The sequence below is a fragment of the Stomoxys calcitrans genome, chromosome 1, assembly GCF_963082655.1.
Source record: "Stomoxys calcitrans chromosome 1, idStoCalc2.1, whole genome shotgun sequence".
NCBI lineage: Eukaryota > Metazoa > Arthropoda > Insecta > Diptera > Muscidae > Stomoxys > Stomoxys calcitrans.
In genome coordinates, this window is record NC_081552.1 from 176909916 (window position 1) to 176931998 (window position 22083).

At 40.3% G+C, this 22083-nt stretch overlaps 1 protein-coding gene across 7 annotated transcripts in view; it reads right to left on the minus strand.

The window, feature by feature from the left end:
* LOC106093786 (axotactin) overlaps positions 1-22083 on the minus strand; it is a 448664-nt gene that overhangs the window by 49115 nt on the left and 377466 nt on the right. For all 7 annotated transcript variants that reach the window (XM_059363679.1, XM_059363659.1, XM_059363628.1 and 4 more), the window contains exon 20: positions 18700-18947. In XM_059363679.1, coding sequence (XP_059219662.1) covers positions 18700-18947 — 248 coding nt within the window. The remainder of the gene's footprint in view (positions 1-18699; positions 18948-22083) is intronic.

The following is a 22083-nucleotide window of genomic DNA, read 5'->3' on the forward strand; positions in this document are numbered from 1 at the left end:
TTATAGAGTAGCAGACATTTTCAGCAATCTACAGACTATTTATCTACTTACAGTTAGCAGACAGTGTCTGCTATTATCGGCAGAATGTTTGTCTATGAGTGCAAGCAATTTGTCTTATTTTCTTTCCAAAAATTAAAATATTTTCTTTTATTTTATTTTGGTTTACTATCCTTCTAAAAATCGCATCATAAATAAAACAACAGTCATTATCAGCAAACAACAGACCATTCAGTCTGCCTGCTGTTCTGAAATTGCTTAACTTCTACTGCAATAGCAGAACTAATGCTGTAATAGCAGCAGACAGTGTTTGCTGTTTTCTACGAGAGTTAATCAAATCGCAACCCCCCGAAAAAAAAAATTTCTTGAATTCCGTCCCGGTCGGTATGTGGAACTGAAATGAAAGGTATATGGGAGACATTTCGTATTGATAAAGGTCGTTGGGAAATGCAAATAGACCACATCAGTTAAGATTTGGATATAGTTTCTATATAAACTAATCATACGATTTGACACCATGAGTTCCTACAAGTCTCTCTTTTGGCCGATGTTGTTGAAATTTGGTATAGGAAGAGCTCATTCTTCCTCCTAATTTGGTGTTAACATAAACTTTCCCAAAAGTTCATCATGCAAAATTTGGCACGGATAACTAAATACCTTTTTATACCCACTACCGAAGGATGGAGGTATACTCATTTTATCATTCAGTTGCACACATCGAAATATCCATTTCCGACCCTATAAAGTATATAAAGGGTGATTTTTTTGAGGTTAGGATTTTCATGCATTAGTATTTGACAGATCACGTGGGATTTCAGACATGGTGTCAAAGAGAAAGATGCTCAGTATGCTTTGACATTTCATTATGAATAGACTTACTAACGAGCAACGCTTGCAAATCATTGAATTTTATTACCAAAATCAGTGTTCGGTTCGAAATGTGTTCAAATTTTGACAAATTTTGTTCAGCGATGAGGCTCATTTCTGGTTGAATGGCTACGTAAATAAGCAAAATTGCCGCATTTGGAGTGAAGAGCAACAAGAAGCCGTTCAAGAACTGCCCATGCATCCCGAAAAATGCACTGTTTGGTGTGGTTTGTACGCTGGTGGAATCATTGGACCGTATTTTTTCAAAGATACTGTTGGACGCAACGTTACGGTGAATGAACACATTTCAAACCGAACACTGATTTTGGTAATAAAATTCAATGATTTGCAAGCGTTGCTCGTTAGTAAGTCTATGCATGGTGAAATGTCAAAGCATACTGAGCATCTTTCTCTTTGACACCATGTCTGAAATCCCACGTGATCTGTCAAATACTAATGCATGAAAATCCTAACCTCAAAAAAATCACCCTTTATATTCTTGATCAGCGTAAAAATCTAAGACGATTTAGACATGTCCGTCCGTCTGTCTGTTGAAATCACGCTACAGTCTTCAAAAATAGAGATATTGAGCTGAAACTTAGCACAGATTCTTTTTTTTTGTCCATAAGCTGGTTAAGTTCGAAGATGGGCTATATCGGACTATATCTTGATATAGCCCCCATATAGACCCATCCGCCGATGTAGGGTCTAAGGCCCATAAAAGCCACATTTATTATCCGATTTTGCTGAAATTTGGGACATTGAGTTGTGTTAGGCCCCTCGACTTCCTTCGTTAATTTGGCCCAGATGGGTTAGGATTGGTTATAGCTGCCATATAGACCGATCCTCCGATTTAGGGTCTTAGGCCCATAAAAGCCACATTTATTATCCGATTTTGATGAAATTTGGGACAGTGAATTGTGTTAGGCCCTTCAAGATTCTTTGTTTATTTGGCCCAGATCGGTCCAGATTTGGATATAGCTGCCATATAGACCGATCCTCCGATTTAGGGTCTTAGGTCCACAAAAGCTAAACTTATTATCCGATTTTGCTGAAATTTGGGACAGTGAGTTGTCTTAGGCTCTTCGACATCTTTTTTTTTTAATTTGGCCTAGATCGGTTTAGATTTGGATATAGCTGCCATATAGACCGATTTCTCGATTTAATGTTTTGGGCCCATAAAAGGCGCATTTAATGTCCGATATCGCCGAAATTTGGGACAGTGAGTTAAGTTAAGCTCCTTGACATACTTCTGCAATATCGCACAGATCGATCCAGATTTGGATATAGCTGCCATATAGCCCGATATCTAGGTTTTAGGTTTTGGTCCATAAAAGACGCATTTATTGTCCGATGTCGCTGAAATTTGAGACAGTGAGTTTAGTTGGGCTCTTCGACGTCCTTCTCTAATTTGGCCCAGATCGGTCCAGATTTGAATATAGCTGCCATATAGACCGATCACTCGAGTTAAGGTTTTGGGCTCATAAATTGCGCATTTATTGTCCGATTTCGCCAAAATTTGGGACAGTGCTTTGTGTTAGGCACTTCGACATTTTTCTGCAACTTGGTCCAAATCGGTCCAGATTTGGATATAGGTACCATGTAGACCGATATCTCGATTTAAAGTCTTGGCCCCATAAAAGGCGCATTTATAATCCGATTTCACTGAAATTACGCACAGTGACTTATGTTAGGCTTTTCGACATCCGTGTCGTATATGGTTGAGATCGGTTTATTTTTATATATAGCTACTGTACTTATTAGTATTTGGTCCAAATCGGAACATATTTTCATATAACTGCTATGGGAAATAAGATATGAAATTTTCAAAGAATTTTGATGAAAGGTGGTTTACATATATGCCCGAGGTGGTGGGTATCCAAAGTTCGGCCCGGCCGAACTTAACGCCTTTTTACTTGTTTATACTCACCACCATAGGATGGGAGTATACGAATCTAGTTATTCTCGAAATATTCGTCAAAGACGCCATATAATACATATATTCTTGATTGTCTCGATATTCTGAGTCGATCTAGCCATGTCACACCGTCTGTCGAAATCACGATAGCTGTAGAACGCGTAAAGCTAGCCGCTTGAAATGTTGCACAGATACTAAATATTGATGTAGGTCATTGGGGAATGCAAATGGACCATATCGGTTCAGATTTAGATATAGCTCCCATATGAACCGATCTTCCGATTTGACATCTTGAGCCCCTAGAAGCCGCATTTTTTGTCATAAAAACTGATCTCCCGAATTGAATTCTTGAGCCCGTACAAGCCGCAATTTTTGTCCGATTTGGCTGAAATTGAGTGTTTTGTTATGATTTTCAACAACTAAGCCAAGTACGGTCCGAATCGGTCTATCCTTGTTCGGTTCCTAAAAGTTTTAATTTTTGCTGGTTTGACAGAAGTTTGGTATGTAGAATAAAATTATGCCCTTCAACTAAATTTATTTTGTATACATTTTTAAGAAGGCGTTAAGTACGGCCGGGCCGTACTTTGGATACCCTTCACCTCGGTGAAATCGGATTATAAATGCGCCTTTTATGGGGCCAAGACTTTAAATCGAGATATCGGTCTATATGGCAGCTATTATATCCAAATCTGGACCGATTTTAGAAAAATGTCGAAGAGCCTAACAGAACTCACTGTCCCAAATTTCGGCGAAATCGGAAAATAAATGCGCTTTTTATGGGCCCAAAACCTTAAATCAGGAGATCGGTCTATATGGCAGCTATATGCAAATCTTGATCAGTCTATGCCAAATGGCAGAAATATGTCGAGGGACTAACACAGCTCACTGTCCCAAATTTCGGCGACATTGGACAATTAATGCGCCTTTTATGGGCCCAAATCCTTAAATCGAGAGATCGGTTTATATGGCAGCTGTATTCAAATTTGGACCGATCTGTGTCATATTGCAGAAGTATGCCAAGGGGCTTAACTTAACTCACTGTCTCAAATTTCGCCGACATCGGACAGTAAATGCGCCTTTTATCGAGCGATCGGTCTATATGGCAGCTATATCCAAATCTGGATCGATCTGGGCCAAATTGAAGGCGGATGTCGAAGGGGAGGGTTTAATAAAGTTGAATGGCATTATTTTATTCTAAAAACCAAATTTCTGCGAAACCAGGCAAAAATTAAAGCTTCTAGGAACCGAACAAGGGTAATTGAGAGATCTGTTTATATGGGAGCTATATCACGTTATTGACCGAATGACTAGATTAGATTAGTATACCCTCACCCTATGATGGAGGGTATAAAAAAAAATTCAGTTTATGGTAAAGTGGATAAATATATTCAATTGTCAGGCTTTGTTCCTCTCGGATCTTGGAGAAAGGCTGGGGATTTAAATATAAATTTTCATATTACGAAAGAATACTTGTTATCACGCATGCCCATATTGTTATTGTTATCACGCATGCCCATCTAAGATATGTTGTTGATGTATATTTATGATTTTCTCGTTAAGAAATTGGAACTAATCACAATATTGGCAAATTTCTTTCATGAATCCATTACTCGATTAACATTATCGAAGGCGGTGGTTGTCAGTGATGCCAACAGTTTGCTGGCATAAAGCGTAAAAAAAATGTGAAAATCGTAAAAAAGTATTAATTAAAATTTTGAAAAAGTTATGAAATATGTATATGTATAATTTTAACCAAATTTTTTTGGAATCGTTGACTACCAGTCGGATTGCATTTACAGTAAGCTGAAATAACAAGCAAAAGCGTGCTAAGTTCGCGCGGGCCGAATCTTGGGAACCAACCACCATGGGTTCTGCTAAAAATTTATACAAAATAGATTTAGTTGAAGGGCTTAATATTATTTTACATACCCAACTTCTGTCAAACCAGCAAAAATTAAAGCTTCTAGGAACCGAAGACCGGTTTATATGGGAGCTATATCAGGTTATAGAAGTTGTTGGAAGTCGTAACAGAACACCGCATGAAAAATTTCAGCCAATTCTGACAAAAATTGCGGCTTGTAAGGACTCAAGCTGTCAAATCGAGAGATGGTTTATATGGGAGCTATACAACGTTGACGACCCACGCAAACGAAAACAGGACTATGATTTGCGGTTCTGCACCTGGAATGTCCGCACTCTCTATAGAGAAGGTGCGGTATACGCGCTGGCGGATGTATTATTAGAGAAGTACAAAAATGATATTATCGCCTTACTGGAAGTGCGATGGACTGGGAATGGCGTTACTACAGCACCAAACGGTGACGAACTATACTGCCATAATACGTGGCATAAATTTGTGGTTAGTCGGAGACTGAAACACCTTGTCCCCACTTTACTTCGGTGGATGAGAGTCTAGCCACAATCCGCATAAAAGCCAAATTCTTAAACATCAGCCTTATTTGTGACCATGCCGCGACGGAAGACAAGGACGAGCAGACCAAGGATATTTTCTACGAGCGCCTAGAGAGAGAGAATATGACCGCTGCCCCGCCCATGATATTAAAATTATTCTGGGAGATCTTAATGCAAAGATAGGGAAAGAAGACATCTTTGGTCCAACAGTCGGAAAGTTTAGCCTCCACGAGATAACGTCTAGTAATGGGTTGAGGCTGATAGATTTCGCCGCAGCAAAAAATATAATATTCACTAAGCCACATGGCAGCCACCCGATCAAAACACGAAGAAAAAATTGATCACGTTGTGATAGATGAAAGGCATTCATCCAGCGTGTTAGATATACGATCGATTCGTGGAGCAAATATAGATTCGGATCATTACCTTGTTGCAGCAAAGGTTCGCACCCGTTTGAACATGGCGAGGAAAGTACGATCTGACACTGCACGGAAGCTGGACATTGAAAAGCTGCAAACACAACAAATGGCAGCGGCATTTTCCACTCGACTAACCCATGATATAATGGCGGAACCTTGTTCCGATGATATAATGGCGCAGTGGCAAACTATTGGCCACTCCATGGAAAATGCCACGAAATCCGTACTTGGGTACCTGAAGCCTCCTCCAAGAAACCCATGGTACGACCAAGAGTTTCGAGATGCTACTGAAGCCAAGAATGCGTCATTTAGAGCAACCCTGCAATCAATAGCAAGGCGCCGAATGTAAGAGAGGTATCAGGAGAAAAGGAGAAACGTCTATTCCACAGAAAGAAAAAGGAAATGGAAAGACGTGAGTGTGAGCGAATTGAGATGTACAGGAGTCAGAATGAAGTCCGGAAATTCTATCAAAGAATTAAACATCAAACCGATGGCTTTGATGCAGGCACATCCTACTGCAGAGACATAGAAGGAAATCTGGTAAATGACACAGATAGCATAGATAGAGGATATGGGAAGAAATTTTACTGCTAGCGTCCGACGTTGGTGGCGAAGAGGATACCGCAGAACCAATCCCTGATGATGGTATAGAATGTTTACCTCCCAGTCAGTATGAGGTCGAAGTAGCAGTGACCCGACTGAAAAACAACAAGGTAGCAGGAGCCGACGGGTTACCCGCTGAACTATTTAAAAACTGAAGCGACACGCTGATAAGGCGTATGCATTAGCTTATCTACGCAATCTGGCTAAAAGAACGCATATCCGATGATAGGAACCTCCACATACTATGTCCCGTACACAAGAAAGGAGACAAGACGGAATGTGCCAACTACAGGGGAATAAGTCTCCTCCCCATCGCATACAAGATACTCTCGAGCATACAATGTAAATGATTAAAACCTAAAGTCAATGAGATAATTGGGCCCTATCAATGCGGTTTTAGACCTGGTAAATCCACACTATACCAGATATTCACACTGCGCCAAATCCTGGAAAAGACCCGAGATGAACAAATCAACACCTACCATCACTTTGTTGACTACAAAGCCGCTTTCGATACTTCTTTACGTTCAAAGGTAATTCAAGCCATGTCTGAGTTTGGTATCCCTGCAAAATTATTAAGACTCTGCAGGATGACACTTACTGATACGCGTTCCTCAGTAAGAATAGGAAAGAATCTCTCGGAAGCATTTAATATCAAACGAGGTTTCATACAAGGAGGCAGCCTATCGTGTGATCTCTTCAATATCCTGCTGGAGAAGATTATACGAGATGCAGATGTGAATAGATATGGTACACTAATCACAAGAGAACACACGCTACTCGCCTATGTCGACGATATCGACAGTCGGTCCGTCACCGGAAATAGTGACTGCAGCCTTTGAAAGAATCGAAAGAGAGTCAGTGAAAATGGGTCTGGCAGTAAATGGAGATAAGACGAAATAGACGGTTTCAACTACCAAAACACAGATAAGAAAATGGAGAATGTTGGGAACCACAACTTTGAAATAGTCAGTAACTTTATATACTTGAGAACCGCCGTAACCGAAACGAATGACACCAGTTTTCAGATAAAGCGAAGAATAATACTGGCAAACAGATGCTACTTTGGACTAAGTAAGCAGTTTAGAAACAAGGCCATGTCTTAGAAACAAGGCCACGTTAATGGAGAATATAGGCAACGTATGAACCACGAGCTGTATGACGACGATAGCATAGTTACAGGTATCAAAATACAGCGGCTGCGTTGGCTAGGTCATGTTGTCAGAATGGATGAAAAAGCTCCAGCAAAGAAGTGTCTTGAAGGTACACGCAAACCGGGAAGACCAAAAGCCCGATGGAAAGATCAAGTTGTGGGAGACACCTCGAAACTAAGTATCAGAGATTATAAAATGAGCGCAGAAGATCGAGGCACTTGGAACGCTATTCTACGTTCAGCTAGTGGAACAAATGTTCTGTCATAGCCAATTAAAGTAAATTAACTAAGTATAGTTCTTGGCACTGTTATTGGAAGTAATAACAGAAAACTATGTGCAAAATTCTAGCTAAGTCGGACAAAAATTGCGGCTTCCAGGGGCTAACGATGTCAAATCGGGAGATCGGTTTATAAGGGAACTATTCTAGGTTATTGACCGATTTGGACTTTGCTTAGTACAGTTGGTACAGAAGTCATAACAGAACACTACATGCAAAGTTTCAGCCAAATCGGACTAAAATTGCGGCTTGTAAGGGCTCAAGAAGTCAAATCGGGAGATCGGTTTACATGGTAGCTTTATCTAAATTTCAAGCGGCTAGCTTTACGCGTTCGACCGCTATCGTGATTCAACAGACGGATGAACGGTCCGTTCGATTTACGGCTAGATCGACTCAGAATGTCAACACGATCCAGAATATACATAGTTTATGGGGTCTTAGACGAATATTTCGAGGTGTTGCAGACAGAATTACTAGATTAGTATACCCCCATCCTATGGTTGTGGGTATTACAAGAAAACCATAATCAGTGTACGAATGGATGTAAAGGGTGATTTTTTTGAGGTTAGGATTTTCATGCATTAGTATTTGACAGATCACGTGGGATTTCAGACATGGTGTCAAAGAGAAAGATGCTCAGTATGCTTTGACATTTCATCATGAATAGACTTACTAACGAGCAACGCTTGCAAATCATTGAATTTTATTACCAAAATCAGTGTTCGGTTCGAAATGTGTTCATTCACCGTAACGTTGCGTCCAACAGCATCTTTGAAAAAATACGGTCCAATGATTCCACCAGCGTACAAACCACACCAAACAGTGCATTTTTCGGGATGCATGGGCAGTTCTTGAACGGCTTCTTGTTGCTCTTCACTCCAAATGCGGCAATTTTGCTTATTTACGTAGCCATTCAACCAGAAATGAGCCTCATCGCTGAACGATGAATGAACACATTTCGAACCGAACACTGATTTTGGTAATAAAATTCAATGATTTGCAAGCGTTGCTCGTTAGTAAGTCTATTCATGATGAAATGTCAAAGCATACTGAGCATCTTTCTCTTTGACACCATGTCTGAAATCCCACGTGATCTGTCAAATACTAATGCATGAAAATCCTAACCTCAAAAAAATCACCCTTTATAATATTACCTTTACCCCAATTTTCGGAAACGCCAGATCTCGGAGATGGGTGGTGCGATTTAAGCGAAATTTTTGGTACTCGCATATAGTACCCTAAAAATAAAAATTTGGTATCCAAATTTCGGATAGGGTAACTAGGGGGGCCGCCACACCCTTAAACCTACCAAACATATATTTAAACCAATCACGACAATATGGGACTCAACTGAAAGGTATTTGGGATAAGAAAACGTATCTGATAACCAATTACCGGACCAAGTGCTGGGGGCACCACCCCAAGCCCCAAAACACCCCTAAATCGGACATTTTTACCGACCATGACAAAATGGGACTCAAATGAAAGGTATTTGCGAGTAGAATACGAATCTAATATCCAAATGTGGGACCACGTTTCTAGGGGTCCACCCCTTCCCCAAAACATCCCCCAAACAGGACTTATTAACTGACCATAGGAATATGGGGCTTAAATAAAAGGTATTTGAGTGTAGAATTCGAATCTGATATCCAAATATGGGACCAAGTGATTGGGGGGCCGCCTCTCACCAAAAACATCCCCCAAAGGGAACAAATTTACGACCATAGCAATATGGGGCTCAAATGAAAGGTCTTTGGGAGTAAAGCACGAATTTGATATTAATATTCGGGAAAAGTGTCTACGAGGCCACGCCACCCCCACAACACCACCCAAATAGTAAGTATTTTCTGACTATTGCAATATGAGGCTCAAATAAGAGGGCTTTTAAAGTGGAACACGAAACTGAAATGTATTTTCAAGGCCAACTCACTGAATGGCCGCCCATCCCCCAAAACACCCCCCAAGCCGGTCATGTTTGCCGACTATGGAAATGTGGGGCTCAAATTAAAGGTATGTGGGAGTAGACCACGTATCTGATATCAAAATTAGGGGCAACTGTCTAGAGGACGTCCCACAACCATAACAACCCCCAAATAGGACGTGTATTCATAGTTTTTAGGGATATATACAATAGATATATGAGAATAGAGCACGTAGCTGATATATTTTCCGGGCTTAGTTTTTGGCGGACCACCCCAATCCCCAAAACACCCTTAAATCGGGCATATTTACCGACCATGTCAATGTGGAGCTTAAATGAAAGGTAGTGGGGGGTAGAGCAAGAATTGATACCCATTTTCGGGACCAATTTTCTGGGGGTCCACTCCTTTCCCAAAATACCTCACAAACAGCAATTTTTTAGTGACCATCGCAATATGTGGCTCAACTTAAAGGTTTTTGAGATTAGAAAACAAATTTGATAACCAATTATGGGGCCATATGTTTGGGGGATGCCTCATCCTGTAAACTTCTCTTAAGCCACTGGCAATATGGGGTTTTAAATAAATGGTATTTGAGAGAAGAGCACGATGCTGATATTTTTTCAGGGCCAAATGTCTGGGGGCCACCTCTCCCCCGAAAACACCACTAAATCAGACATTATGAGAATATCGGGCTGAAATGAAGTATTTTAAGAATGGAGTACACCTTACATCCAAATTTAAATTATTAGACCAGATTAGCACTTATATTGTTAAACTGTTAGCATGGTATTTCACTTAAAGATCTTTAGTTGTCGAAAATAAATATTCCAAGGAAACTTTTGTTCCATATAAAGTAAAAGAAGGAGCAGCGGAGCGGGCCAGGGTCAGCTAGTGTTAAATGAAATAGACTAGCATAGAGCTTTCCAGGGCAAAAAGCAACAGCATAATTGTGATTTGCAAAAAGGATAAAAAATTTTAGTTGCACACTAAATTTTTGATTGGAGCTATGTGGTATCTTTGCGTGACCTAAAAGCACTAAATCTTTTCTAAAAAGTACCAAGTTGACATCCCTGGTGGAGGTGGTGGTATTATGCCCTTGTGGCCGCAATCTGGACTTGCATCCGCAAACATAATAAGAACGAACGAATGTTTATGTGTGAGAGCTTATTTTGATCATATAACTGAGGTTAAGGGTATTGAACCACAACTAAATCCACAAGAATTTATAAAATCAATCAAGAAAGGAAATTGCAAACGAATGTCACAAATTCATATGCCAATATGGCAATGTGCATTTTGCATAGACGCACGTTTATTACACACGAAGGAGTCAATGTGAATGCGTGTGAAAAGGGTGGCATCAATGGCAGCCCTTCAAGAAAATGTTGTGGCTATGTGTCTAAAGCTGGCCCCCTTGGTGCAATTATGAGGAAACATCCAAATCTCTGTCCAACATCGTTGTCATCAATGCAAATCTTGCATCAAAATGAAAATTTAATCACAAATTCCTTCGTAAATCGCAAAATATAAAGCCTGTCTCGCCCGAAATTAAAAAAAAAATAAATCGAATATTCCAGTCGAATAACCAGAAAAGATATTGTAGACCTCAATCGAACTTTATTAGAAATTGGACCACTAATGTAGGCAAATTTTCGAAATGGCGGGCAGCTTTAACCATTAAAATTTCAAAGAATTATCTTTACCTGTTTTCAATCTTTTTGTCTGTTATGGCGAAGATCATTAAATTTTACAATTTTGTTTGTTTGTTTCTCTTTCGAGACGAGCTCAATGATTGGAGATTGCAAATGGAAAAGGAAAGCCAAAGATAGCAACACACACCAACCACTATGGGACGCGTCTTTGGTTAGAAGACTTTTCAACCATATTAGGTGGGATGGCTTCAAGGGCTGTGCGTTGGCATGTTATATTTGAATCGTATTAATTGCGAAAACGCATCTGTGATAAAATTTTTTTTTAAATTTTTTTTTCCGATTCCATCAGTCTGTGCGTCGTCCATCGCGCCATGCCAAATGCTATAATATGTCGTGAGGAAATCACCACCATCGCACAATTTGGTGCCGCACTCCAGGATGGATGAACATCCATTGATATTTTTTCCATCGATACTATCGGCAAAGTTAATTTAACATATTCTTGATCGTCATGACATTTTAAGTCCATCTAGCCATGTCCGTCCGTCCGTCTGTCTGTCGAAAGCACGCTAACTTTCGAAGGAGTAAAGCTATGCGCTTGAAATTTAGCACAAATACTTCTTATTAATGTAGGTCGGTTGGGATTGTAAATGGGCCATATCAATCCATGTTTTGATATAGCTGCCATATAAACCGATCTTAAATATTGACTTCTTGAGTCACTAGAGGGCGCAATTCCTATCCGATTTTGAAATTTTATACAACGACTTCACTCATGACCTTCAACATACGTGTCAATTATGATCTGAATCGGTCTATAGCCTGATACAGCTCCCATATAAACCGATCTCCCTATTTTACTTCTTGAGCCCCTAAAGAGCGCAATTTCGAATTAGCTGAAATTTTACACAACGACTTCTACTATGGTCTCCAAGATTCAGTGTATGTAATGGTCCGAATTGGACCATAACTTGATATAGTCCCAATATCATAGCAATTCTTTTCTTTTATATGTTTGCCCGAAAAGAGATACCGGGAAAAGAAATCGATAAATGTTAACTATGGTGGACGGTATATATTTGGATTCGGCCCGGTAATGTTCGGTGTCGGTGTCGGTAATGTCCATATTTATTATTAGTAACATCGATAATATCGAATGTTTGCCAGCTCTATCCTGGAGGCCATCGTTGCAGATAGTTTAACGTGGGCTACCGCCAATGACTTTAAATTCAACAAGTAAAAGCGTGCTAAGATCGACCGGGCCGAATCTTATATACCCTCCACCATGGATTTGGGGGCTCAAGAAGTAAAATAGAGAGATCGATTTATATGGGAGCTGTATCGGGCTATAGACCGATTCAGACCATAATAAACACATATGTTGGTGGTCATGAGAGAAGACGTCGTACAAAATTTCAGGCAAATCGCATAATAATTGGGACCTCTAGAGGCTCAAGAAGTCAAGATCCCATATCGGTTTATATGACAGCTATATCAGGCTATAAACCGATTTGAACCTTATTTGACACAGTTGTTGAAAGTAAAAATAAAATACGTCATGCTAAATTTCAGCCAAATCGGATAGCAATTGCGCCCTCTAGAAGCTCAAGAAGTCAAGTCCCCAGATCTGTTTATATGACAACTATATCAGGTTATGAACCGATTTGAACGATACTTGGCACAGTTGTTGGATATCATAACAAAATACTTCGTGCACAACTTCATTCAAATCGGATAAGAATTGCGCACTCTGGAGGCTCAAGAAGTCAAGACCCAAAGTCGGTTTATATGGCAGCTATATCAGGTTATGAACCGATGTGAACCATACATGGCACAGTTAATTGATGTCAGAACAAAACACGTCGTGCAAAATTTCGTTCCAATCGGATAAGAATTGCGCATTCTAGAGGCCCAAGAAGTCAAGACCCAAGATCGGTTTATATGGCAGCTATATAAGGTTATGAACCGATTTGAACCATACTTTGCGCAGTAGTTGGAAGTGATACCAAAACACCACGTGCAAAATTTCAGTCAAATCAGACCAGAATTGCGCCCTCTAGAGACCCAAGAATTCAAGACCCAAGATCGGTTTATATGGCAGCTATATCAAAACATGGACCGATATGGCCCATTTACAATTCCAACCTACCTACACTAATAGTGAGTGTGAGTGAGTTGTTTTAGACCTCTCAACATCCGACCAAAATATGGTTCAGATCGGACTATATTTAGATATAGCTGCTATATAGACCGATTTTCCGAAAAAGGGTATAATGTCCATAAATGCTTTATTTTTCATCCGATTTCGCTGAAATTTGAAACAGTGAGTAATTTTAGGCCTCTTGATATCTGACTTAAATATGGTCCATATCGGACTATATTTATATATAGCTGCCATATATACCAATCTGCCGATAAAGGGTCTGATGCCCATAAATTCCTTATTTATTACCCCATTTCCGATTTGAAACAGAGGGTTATTTTAAATCTCCTGATATCTGACCTAAATATGGACCAAATCGGACTATATTTAGGTATAGCTGCCATATAGACCGATCTCCAGATTTATTAGCAGCTATACCTGCCATATAGACCGATCTCCAGATAAATGGTCTAAAGCCCAAAAAAGCTTTATTATTTTTACCGATTTCGCTGAAATTTGAAACATTGAATAGTTTTACGCCTCCTAACATAGGATCCAAAGATGGTTCAGATCGGACTATATTTAGATATAGCTGCCATATAGACTGATCTCACGATTAAGTGTCTGAAGCCCATAAAAGCTTTATTTATTACCCGATTTCGCTGAAATTTGAAACAGGGGGTCATCTTAAGCCTCCTGACCCTCCTGGCCTCTGACCTAAATATGGATCAAATAAAACTATATTTACGTATATCTGCCATATAGACCGATCTCCAGATAAAAGGTCTGAAATTTGAAACATTGAATAGTTTTACGCCTCCTAACATAGGTCTCAAATTTGGTTCAGATCGGACTATATTTAGATTTAGCTGCCATATAGACCGATCTGCCGATAACGGGTCTGAAGCCCATAAAAGCTCTATTTATTACTCGATTTCGCTGAAATTTGAAAAGGTGGGTAGTCTTAGTTCTCCCGACATCCGTCGCAAATATGGTTTGGATCGGATTATATTTAGTTATAACTGCGATACAGACCGATATCCCGATAAAGGGTCTGAAGCGAATAAAAGCTTTATTTTTTATCCGATTTCGATGAAATTTGAAACAATAAGTAGTTTTAGGCCACCCGCCATCCGACCCAAATATCGTAAAGATCGGACTGTATTTAGATATAGCTGTCATGTAGATCGATGTGCCGATTAAGGGTCTGAAGCTCCTAAAAGCTTTATTTATTACCCGATTTTGTTGAAATTTGAAATAAAAAACTTAACAGTGACTTATATTTTTGCAAATGCAAATTTTGGCCATGAACATTCCACTAAGGAACAGGGGTAAACTTCTCACATATCAATGAGTGCAGTCCGATTGAAGTTTAAGCTCAATGATAAGGGGACTCCTTTTTATAGCCGAGTCCGAACGGCGTGTCGCAGTGCGACACCACTTTGGAGAGAAGTTTTACATGGCATAGAACCTCACAAATGTTGTTAGCATTAGGAGAGGAAAACCATCACTGAAACAATTTTTTTCTGATGGTCTCGCCAGGATTTGAACCCAGGCGTTCAGCGTCATAGGCGAACATTTATTATTATTAGACTTATTATACTTATATTTATTAGACCAATCAATATCCGTGTCGAATTTGGATGTATAAGTTATCCAGTTTTCACCGGATTGTGACAAAAGGGGGTTTCATATACCCGAGGTGGTGGGTATCCAAAGTTTTTAATGCCTTTTTACTTGTTTTTTATTGATGTTGGTCTGTTAAAAAACCATATATCATCATTTGATATCCCGGCACAGGATAGCTGTGAGCACCACACTGGCTGGGAATTTGAGGTCCGATCTGTGTGGTGCCCATATCTGTCCGAGAAGCTTAGCTTCGAGCTACCGGGCGCGTCCACAGATTGCGGATTGTGGAATGATCCATACGGAGTAGCGGCGGACAATCAGCGATTTCGAGTGGAGAGTCTCAGTGGGCGGCACAGGTTCTTGCTTGAATGCTGAATGTCTATTAAGCTTGATATGACAAGGCGAGTTATTGGCGCCTTTAAATAACCAGTGGCCACGACGTTCCCCCGGTGATCGGTCCTATTGACCCGATCAAGATGGTTCACCCATGGGAGCTTGACGAGGATCGCTATCTCCTCACACAAATGTGCTAAAACAACAAAAAAAAATCTGATTGAGGGTCTGGGGCACGTAAAAGGCGTATTTATTACCCGAGTTTACGGAAATTCGGTGGAGAGAGTTGTGTAAGAACCCTCGAAATCCGTGCCAAGTTTTTCGTCCATAGGCATTTATTAACCAAATTCCCTGAAATTTGAAGGGGTGAGTTGTGTTAGACTTGATTTCCAGATTTAGGGTCCTAGGCTCATAAAAGGCGTATTTATTACCACATTTTTCTGAAATTGGTTTTAGACCAAAACACATCTTTTCCAGAAAGGTGCAAATCGGTTCATATATGCATGTAGCTGCTATATGTATCTATTTCCCGATTTAATGCCTTTAAACTAGAAAAGTCTCATTGATGAACTCATTTTGATGAAATTTGAAAAAAGTCCATTGTGTTAGACTTCTGGGACCGTTGAGTGGAGCGGACATTTTGTTATGTCACTCCGCAAGAATTTTCCTGTAACTCGTAATAGGTCATTATTTTTGGAAGAAAAATTTTAATCACTCAAGGATAGCTGCGATAGAGGTATCCATAAGGCGGTTGATGATCTGCATCTATTTTCAGGGGAGCGGCAGATCTAGCGCCCGGGAATAGACTTAAAATGAACTGTTCTCAGGTTAATTGAGAGGCTTGGTGCGAATGATCCTACGACTCTCACCTGGAGGGCATCCCACGCGTTATAGAACTAGGGCGAACATTAGTAAAATGAGTTCAAGAACTTTTGCAAATGTCGCTAGGGACAGTTTGGTGATGGCAGTTGTCGACAAGGGAGAAGAAATGGGCTGCATACCTAGGAATAATTGGAGTGGGATATCCATTGGATGAGGCTGATGGTGACCGGAGACATGCAGCATTTGTACTCAACTCCAGCTGGCAGATCTCAACAAGTCTGAAGGGGTTGTATCCTACGGATTCAACAAGTTCAAACTGAAGGTTTATAGAAGCGGTGGGGTTGGGGAATCTGGAGACGACTCAGCAGTTGTTGCTGAACAATTGCCCAAGGAACTATCGCTAAAGTCTGGCGGATTGCAGGAGACAGAAAATCCCCCTGCCACAATCGAGAAAGGAGGGGATGGCATCGAAACGGCACCGGTAAGCCCTGTGTGGGTGGCTCATCCGGTTGGACTGGGTTCAAGGTGTGAGCCAGCGGGGTAGCACGGAACTCAAAAATTACTAGTGAAGCATCTAAGGAGGAATCGTCCACACCGCAAGTGTCCAGTGTCCTGAGGAAGAGTGGTTCCACAGCTTTCTCACCCGCCCCTGGATGTGTACGGAAGCTCATCATGACAGGATATAGACATAGTGGTGAAGCGGATCACAAAGGCCCTGAATGACTCGCTTGTGTCAGCATGATCTAGTGCTAAGCCAAAAGGAAAACAGCGACCGCCATGGTGGACCCCAGAGCTGGTTGGGCTAAGGAAGGACTGCAGAAAACTGTTCAACAAAGCAAAAGCCACAAGAGCACCACACAATTGAGATAAAATAATATAAGGGCGAGCTTAGAAAGTCTCAGAACAAATCCTGGGTAGAATTCTGCAGCTCCGTCGAGGATACATCTGAGGCCTCTAGGCTAAGGATGATTCTGTACTCGAGACCCATTACGGTGGGGTATATCTAGAAGTCAGAGAATGTATGAAAAATGTCTAGTGATTAAACACTAGAAATACTCGTTGATACACATTTCCCGGGAAATTCTTCAACGGACAACGTGGCGCCAGAAGAGGTTGTCTCTGATATGCATTCGTCGGAGACCATTAGAAAAATTGTGTCTGAGCCGAAAATCCTTTGGGCGATAAGAAGTTTCGCCAGGTCGCCATGCCCTGATGATATATCACAGGTTGAATTACAAGCTGTGTCTGATAGATTGGTTCCCTGGCTTAGGGAGATATACTCTGCTTGTATCAGAATGTCATATATACCTGTGGGTTGGAGGGAAACTAAGGTCATTTTCATTCCGAAAGCAGGAAAACACTACCAAACGAAGGCGAAAGATTTTCGTCCTATTAGTCTGTCGTCCTTTATGCTGAAGACTCTTGAGAGGTTGATAGAAACATATCTTACGGCAAAGATCCCTGGAGATAGCCTGTCGCGGCAGCAGCATGCATATAGTATAAGCAAATCCACTGAAACAGCTTTTCACGAACTAGTCGGCTACATAGAGGGTTTTCCCGCTGTCAAGGAATATACAATGCTAGCATTTCTCGACATTAAAGGAGTTGAAGTTTCTAGGCATCAACTCTACCGTAAGAAAGTTTATTAATAACTTACTTGCTTACTTACTTGGGATCTGTGGATCTAAAAAGTTGGGTCAGCAGAGGTACACCTCAAGGAGGTGTACTGTCTCTTCTACTTTGGAATATAGCCATTAACAATATCATTGTCTCTGGAAAAAGGTCGTGGATGCTGATGATGTGGCAATTGCGGTTAGGGGAAAGTTTCACAGCACTTAAACCTAACCTAGAATTCTCGACATCTGTGAAGGGTTTGGTATCGAATATATTACGATTTGTATTCGATACAGCTGCCATATAGTACAATCAATTCCCCGATTAAATTTATTGGTGGAGGTGCGTATCCAAAGCTCGGCCCTTTCATACTTAGTGACTGTTTGCTTGTTTTTGTAACGTATATTAATATTACACATAAATATAAGCGGTACTGATAAGCGGCAATTTCCATAACATCAATTTTCAACTTTAATTAATTCAAAACAAATGTGGCATTTTGTTTAATATTTTTCTTACTTCACCTTAAGACACATGCGCTAGAGTTTAGAAAGACTATCAATGAAATCAAAATATAAAGAGTGAAAAAATGCATAACTCAAACACACATACGAGTATATATAAAAAATAAATATATATTAAAAATTCCATAAATACTATTAACAAAAGGATAACAAAAATTATGAACAAATCAAGCAGTTACTTGGCTAAGTGGAATGGAGAGGGATGCAGTTTGTTATTGGTTTTAGTGCCATTGTTGCGTTCAATGATTGCAATTGCAGTCTCAGTTGCATTTGTATTGCTGTCAACAGATGTTGATGCCGTTTGCTTTGATTGTGGAGTTGTGAAGTGTTCAGTCACTGTTTAAGGAAGTTTCGCTTAGGGTGCATATGGGAGCCAATCTAAGGGATTCACAATGGGATAGGTCAAAGCTTACCGTTGACTGATCTAAAGTCGATGCTGAGGATGATGTCTTTAGACCATTCTCTCGAACATCTGCTTCGGCGGCGGGTGATTGTGTGGTTGTCTGTTGGATTAGGGGTTCAGTTGGTGATGAGTTGCTGATGGGCTCATCTGCAGTTGACGCCGTACCATTCTTCAATGGTGATTGAGACTTTGCAGCGGAGGAATCCTCTGGTTGTGAGGTTGCATTACTCGTTGGGGTTGTTGTAGTTTTTGGGAGATCTAAAAGAAAGTTATCGATTGTAAGTGTTAAGAAATTTTATGAAAATAAAAACAGTAAAACTATAAACAGTTTTCGATTGGGAACATTACTAGATGAATGTCGCGCAATGGTAGCGAATAAAAAAATATTGCATATAGTAAAGGTTAGGTTGCAAAAATATTAATACTGATTAAGTCAGTAATCGGCTCGTTGTACGTTCTAAAAAAATATTGCATATAATTCTGAAACTTTTAACCGTTTTGTATGTCTATTGCTTTTTTGTAATCAAGGTAGAGATCGCATTTGTTACCCAATTATCATGAAATTGTTCACATATCACTTTTTTAGACCAAGCGGTCAACGATGGTTCAACGGTAGAAAATAGAAGGCATCTTACGTCTCCTGTTTCTGTGGTATTACAATGGACGAGCACGTCTTAGTGAGTCTTATGCCAGGCTGGCTTTACCCCAAAGACGAACGCTTTGAATTTTGGTAAAAATCGTTTCAGATATCGATATAGCCCATATATATATTTCACCCGATTTACACCTGCCGTAGGTGTTACCAATAGCATATGTTTATTTATTACATTTCAGAATTGAATATAAGTCATTGTACTTTTGGGCATCAAGAGGGGTCGACTGTTTTTATACCCACCACCGAAGGATGGGGGTATATTCATTTTGTCATTCCGTTTGCAACTTATCGAAATATCCATTTCCGACCCTATAAAGTATATATATTCTTGATCAGCGTAAAAATCTAAAACGATCTAGACATGTCCGTCCGTCTGTCTGTTGAAATCAAGAGTATTTTTTTGTCCATAAGCAGGTTAAGTTCGAAGATGAGCTATATCGGACTATATCTTGATATAGCCCCAAATATACACCGATCCGCCGATTTTGGGTCTTTGGCCCATAAAAGCCACATTTATAATCCGATTTTGCTGAGATTAGGGATATTGACTTGTGTTAGGCCCTTCGACATCCTTCGTCAATTTGCCCCAGATCGGTCCAGATTTGGATATAGCTGCCATATAGACCGATCCTCCGATTTAGGGTCTTAGGCCTATAAAAGCCACATTTATTATCCGATTTTACTGAAATTTAAGACAGTGAATTGTGTTAGGCCTATCAAGATCCTTCGTTTATTTGGCCCAGATCGGTCCAGATTTGAATATAGCTGCCATGTAGACCGATCCTCCGATTAAGGGTCGTAGGCCCATAAAAACCACATTTATCATCCGATGTTGTTGAAATTTGGGAGAGTGAGTTATGTTTGTCTCCTCGACATCCTTCGTCAATTTGGTCCAGATCGGTCCAAATTTGGATATAGCTGCCATATAGACCGATCTCTCGATTTAAGGGTTTTTGCCCATAAAAGGCGCATTTATTATCCGAATTTGCTGAAATTTGGGACAGTGAGTTATATTTGGCCTTTCGACATCCTGCGTCAATTTGGTTCAGATCGGTCCAGATTTGGATATAGCTGTCATATAGACCGATCCTCCGATTGAGGGTCTTAGGCCCATACAAGGCGCATTTATTGTCCGATGTCGCCGGAATTTGGGACATTGAGTTAGGTTAAATCCCTTGACATAGTTCTACATTATGGCACAGATCGGTCAAGATTTGGATATAGCTGCCATATAGACCGATCTCTCGGTTTTAGGTTTTGGGGCCAGAAAAAGCGCATTTATTGTCCGATGTCGCCTCAATTTGGGACAGTGAGTTGTGTTGGGTCCTTCGACATCCTTTTCAATTTCACTCAGATCGATCAATATTTGGATATAGCTACCATATAGACCGATATCTCGATTTAAAGTCTTGGTCCGAAAAAAGACGCATTTATTGTATAATCCGATTTTACTGAAATTTGACACATTGACTTATGTTAGGCTTTTCGACATTCATGTTGTATATGGTTCAGATCAGTTTATTTTTAGATATAGCTACTAAAAAGACTAATAATTTTGTTATACATAATTGAGCATTGACTTGTACTTATTAGTATTTGGTCCAAATCGGATCATATTTGGATATAACTGCTATGGGACAAAAGGTATGCAAATTTGGATTTTGATGAAAAGTGCTTTACATAGATACCCGAGGTGGTGGGTATCCAAAGTTCGGCCCGACCGAACTTAACGCCTTTTTACTTGTTGTCTTGTTATTACTGTCAAACGGGTCACATGATATTTTCCGTTTTTCAGAGGAAGATGTTTGTCACTCTGCAGGCTCAACGATCCATTTGGGCAGTCAGGTACGCATTCAACAATGCAAGGTCATTATGCGTGGATTAATGCTAAATGGTGCATACTCGTATCAGTAACCTGAGCTCGCGCATACGAGGATACGGTATGCCTCGTATGCGCGAGCTCAGGTTACTAATAGGGATGCTAACATTACAATTGCAATGATAGATCGCTTACGATCGGACGGGGAGTTGCAGTTGCACAATTTGGTAGTATAAGGAGGGATAGAATCAACGGAGCACCAGAAACGCTTCTGGGAGGTTTTGTTTGTTTAATTAGCAGCCAAGTATTCTCCCGACTTTACTTTTAAAGAGCACAGTAAAAGTATTTAGTATTTACCTGGATCAAAGACTGATATAGAATATAGAATTAAAAGTAAATATTGGGTGGAGGACAATGCGACATTGATCTTCACGGATGGCTCCATCGTAAAGGTCCATGAGACTGCTTGCCCAAATTGAAATGCTGGGAAGGCATCTTACGCCTTTTACCTCAGGATTAAAGTGGCCTGTGTGGTGAGGCTGAGGACCTTCAATTCGAGGACTTTAATATTGATGTGCGTGGCAGAATATATAGACAAAAGCTGGTTTAACCAGGCGTGCAGGAATGCCGTCATATGGATAGAGGAGGTATTCAGAAATTGGTATTCAAAAAATGCCAGTAATGAATTGCTGCCCAAACAGACAAGAACTTTCTGTACCACAATACTTAGACGCGAAATGTTTCTGCAGCGTCTTCTTGCCAAATTTCTTGATTCTTTAAGAGGAAATTAGAGCTTTTGGTCGTTTGTGAAAAGATTCGGTTATACCGACTCTCATTAAAGACGACCAGATATTCACTGATCCGGCTGATAAAGTTAACCTGCAGGCTGAAAAGTTTGCGAGAAAATCTTCCCTGCCGGA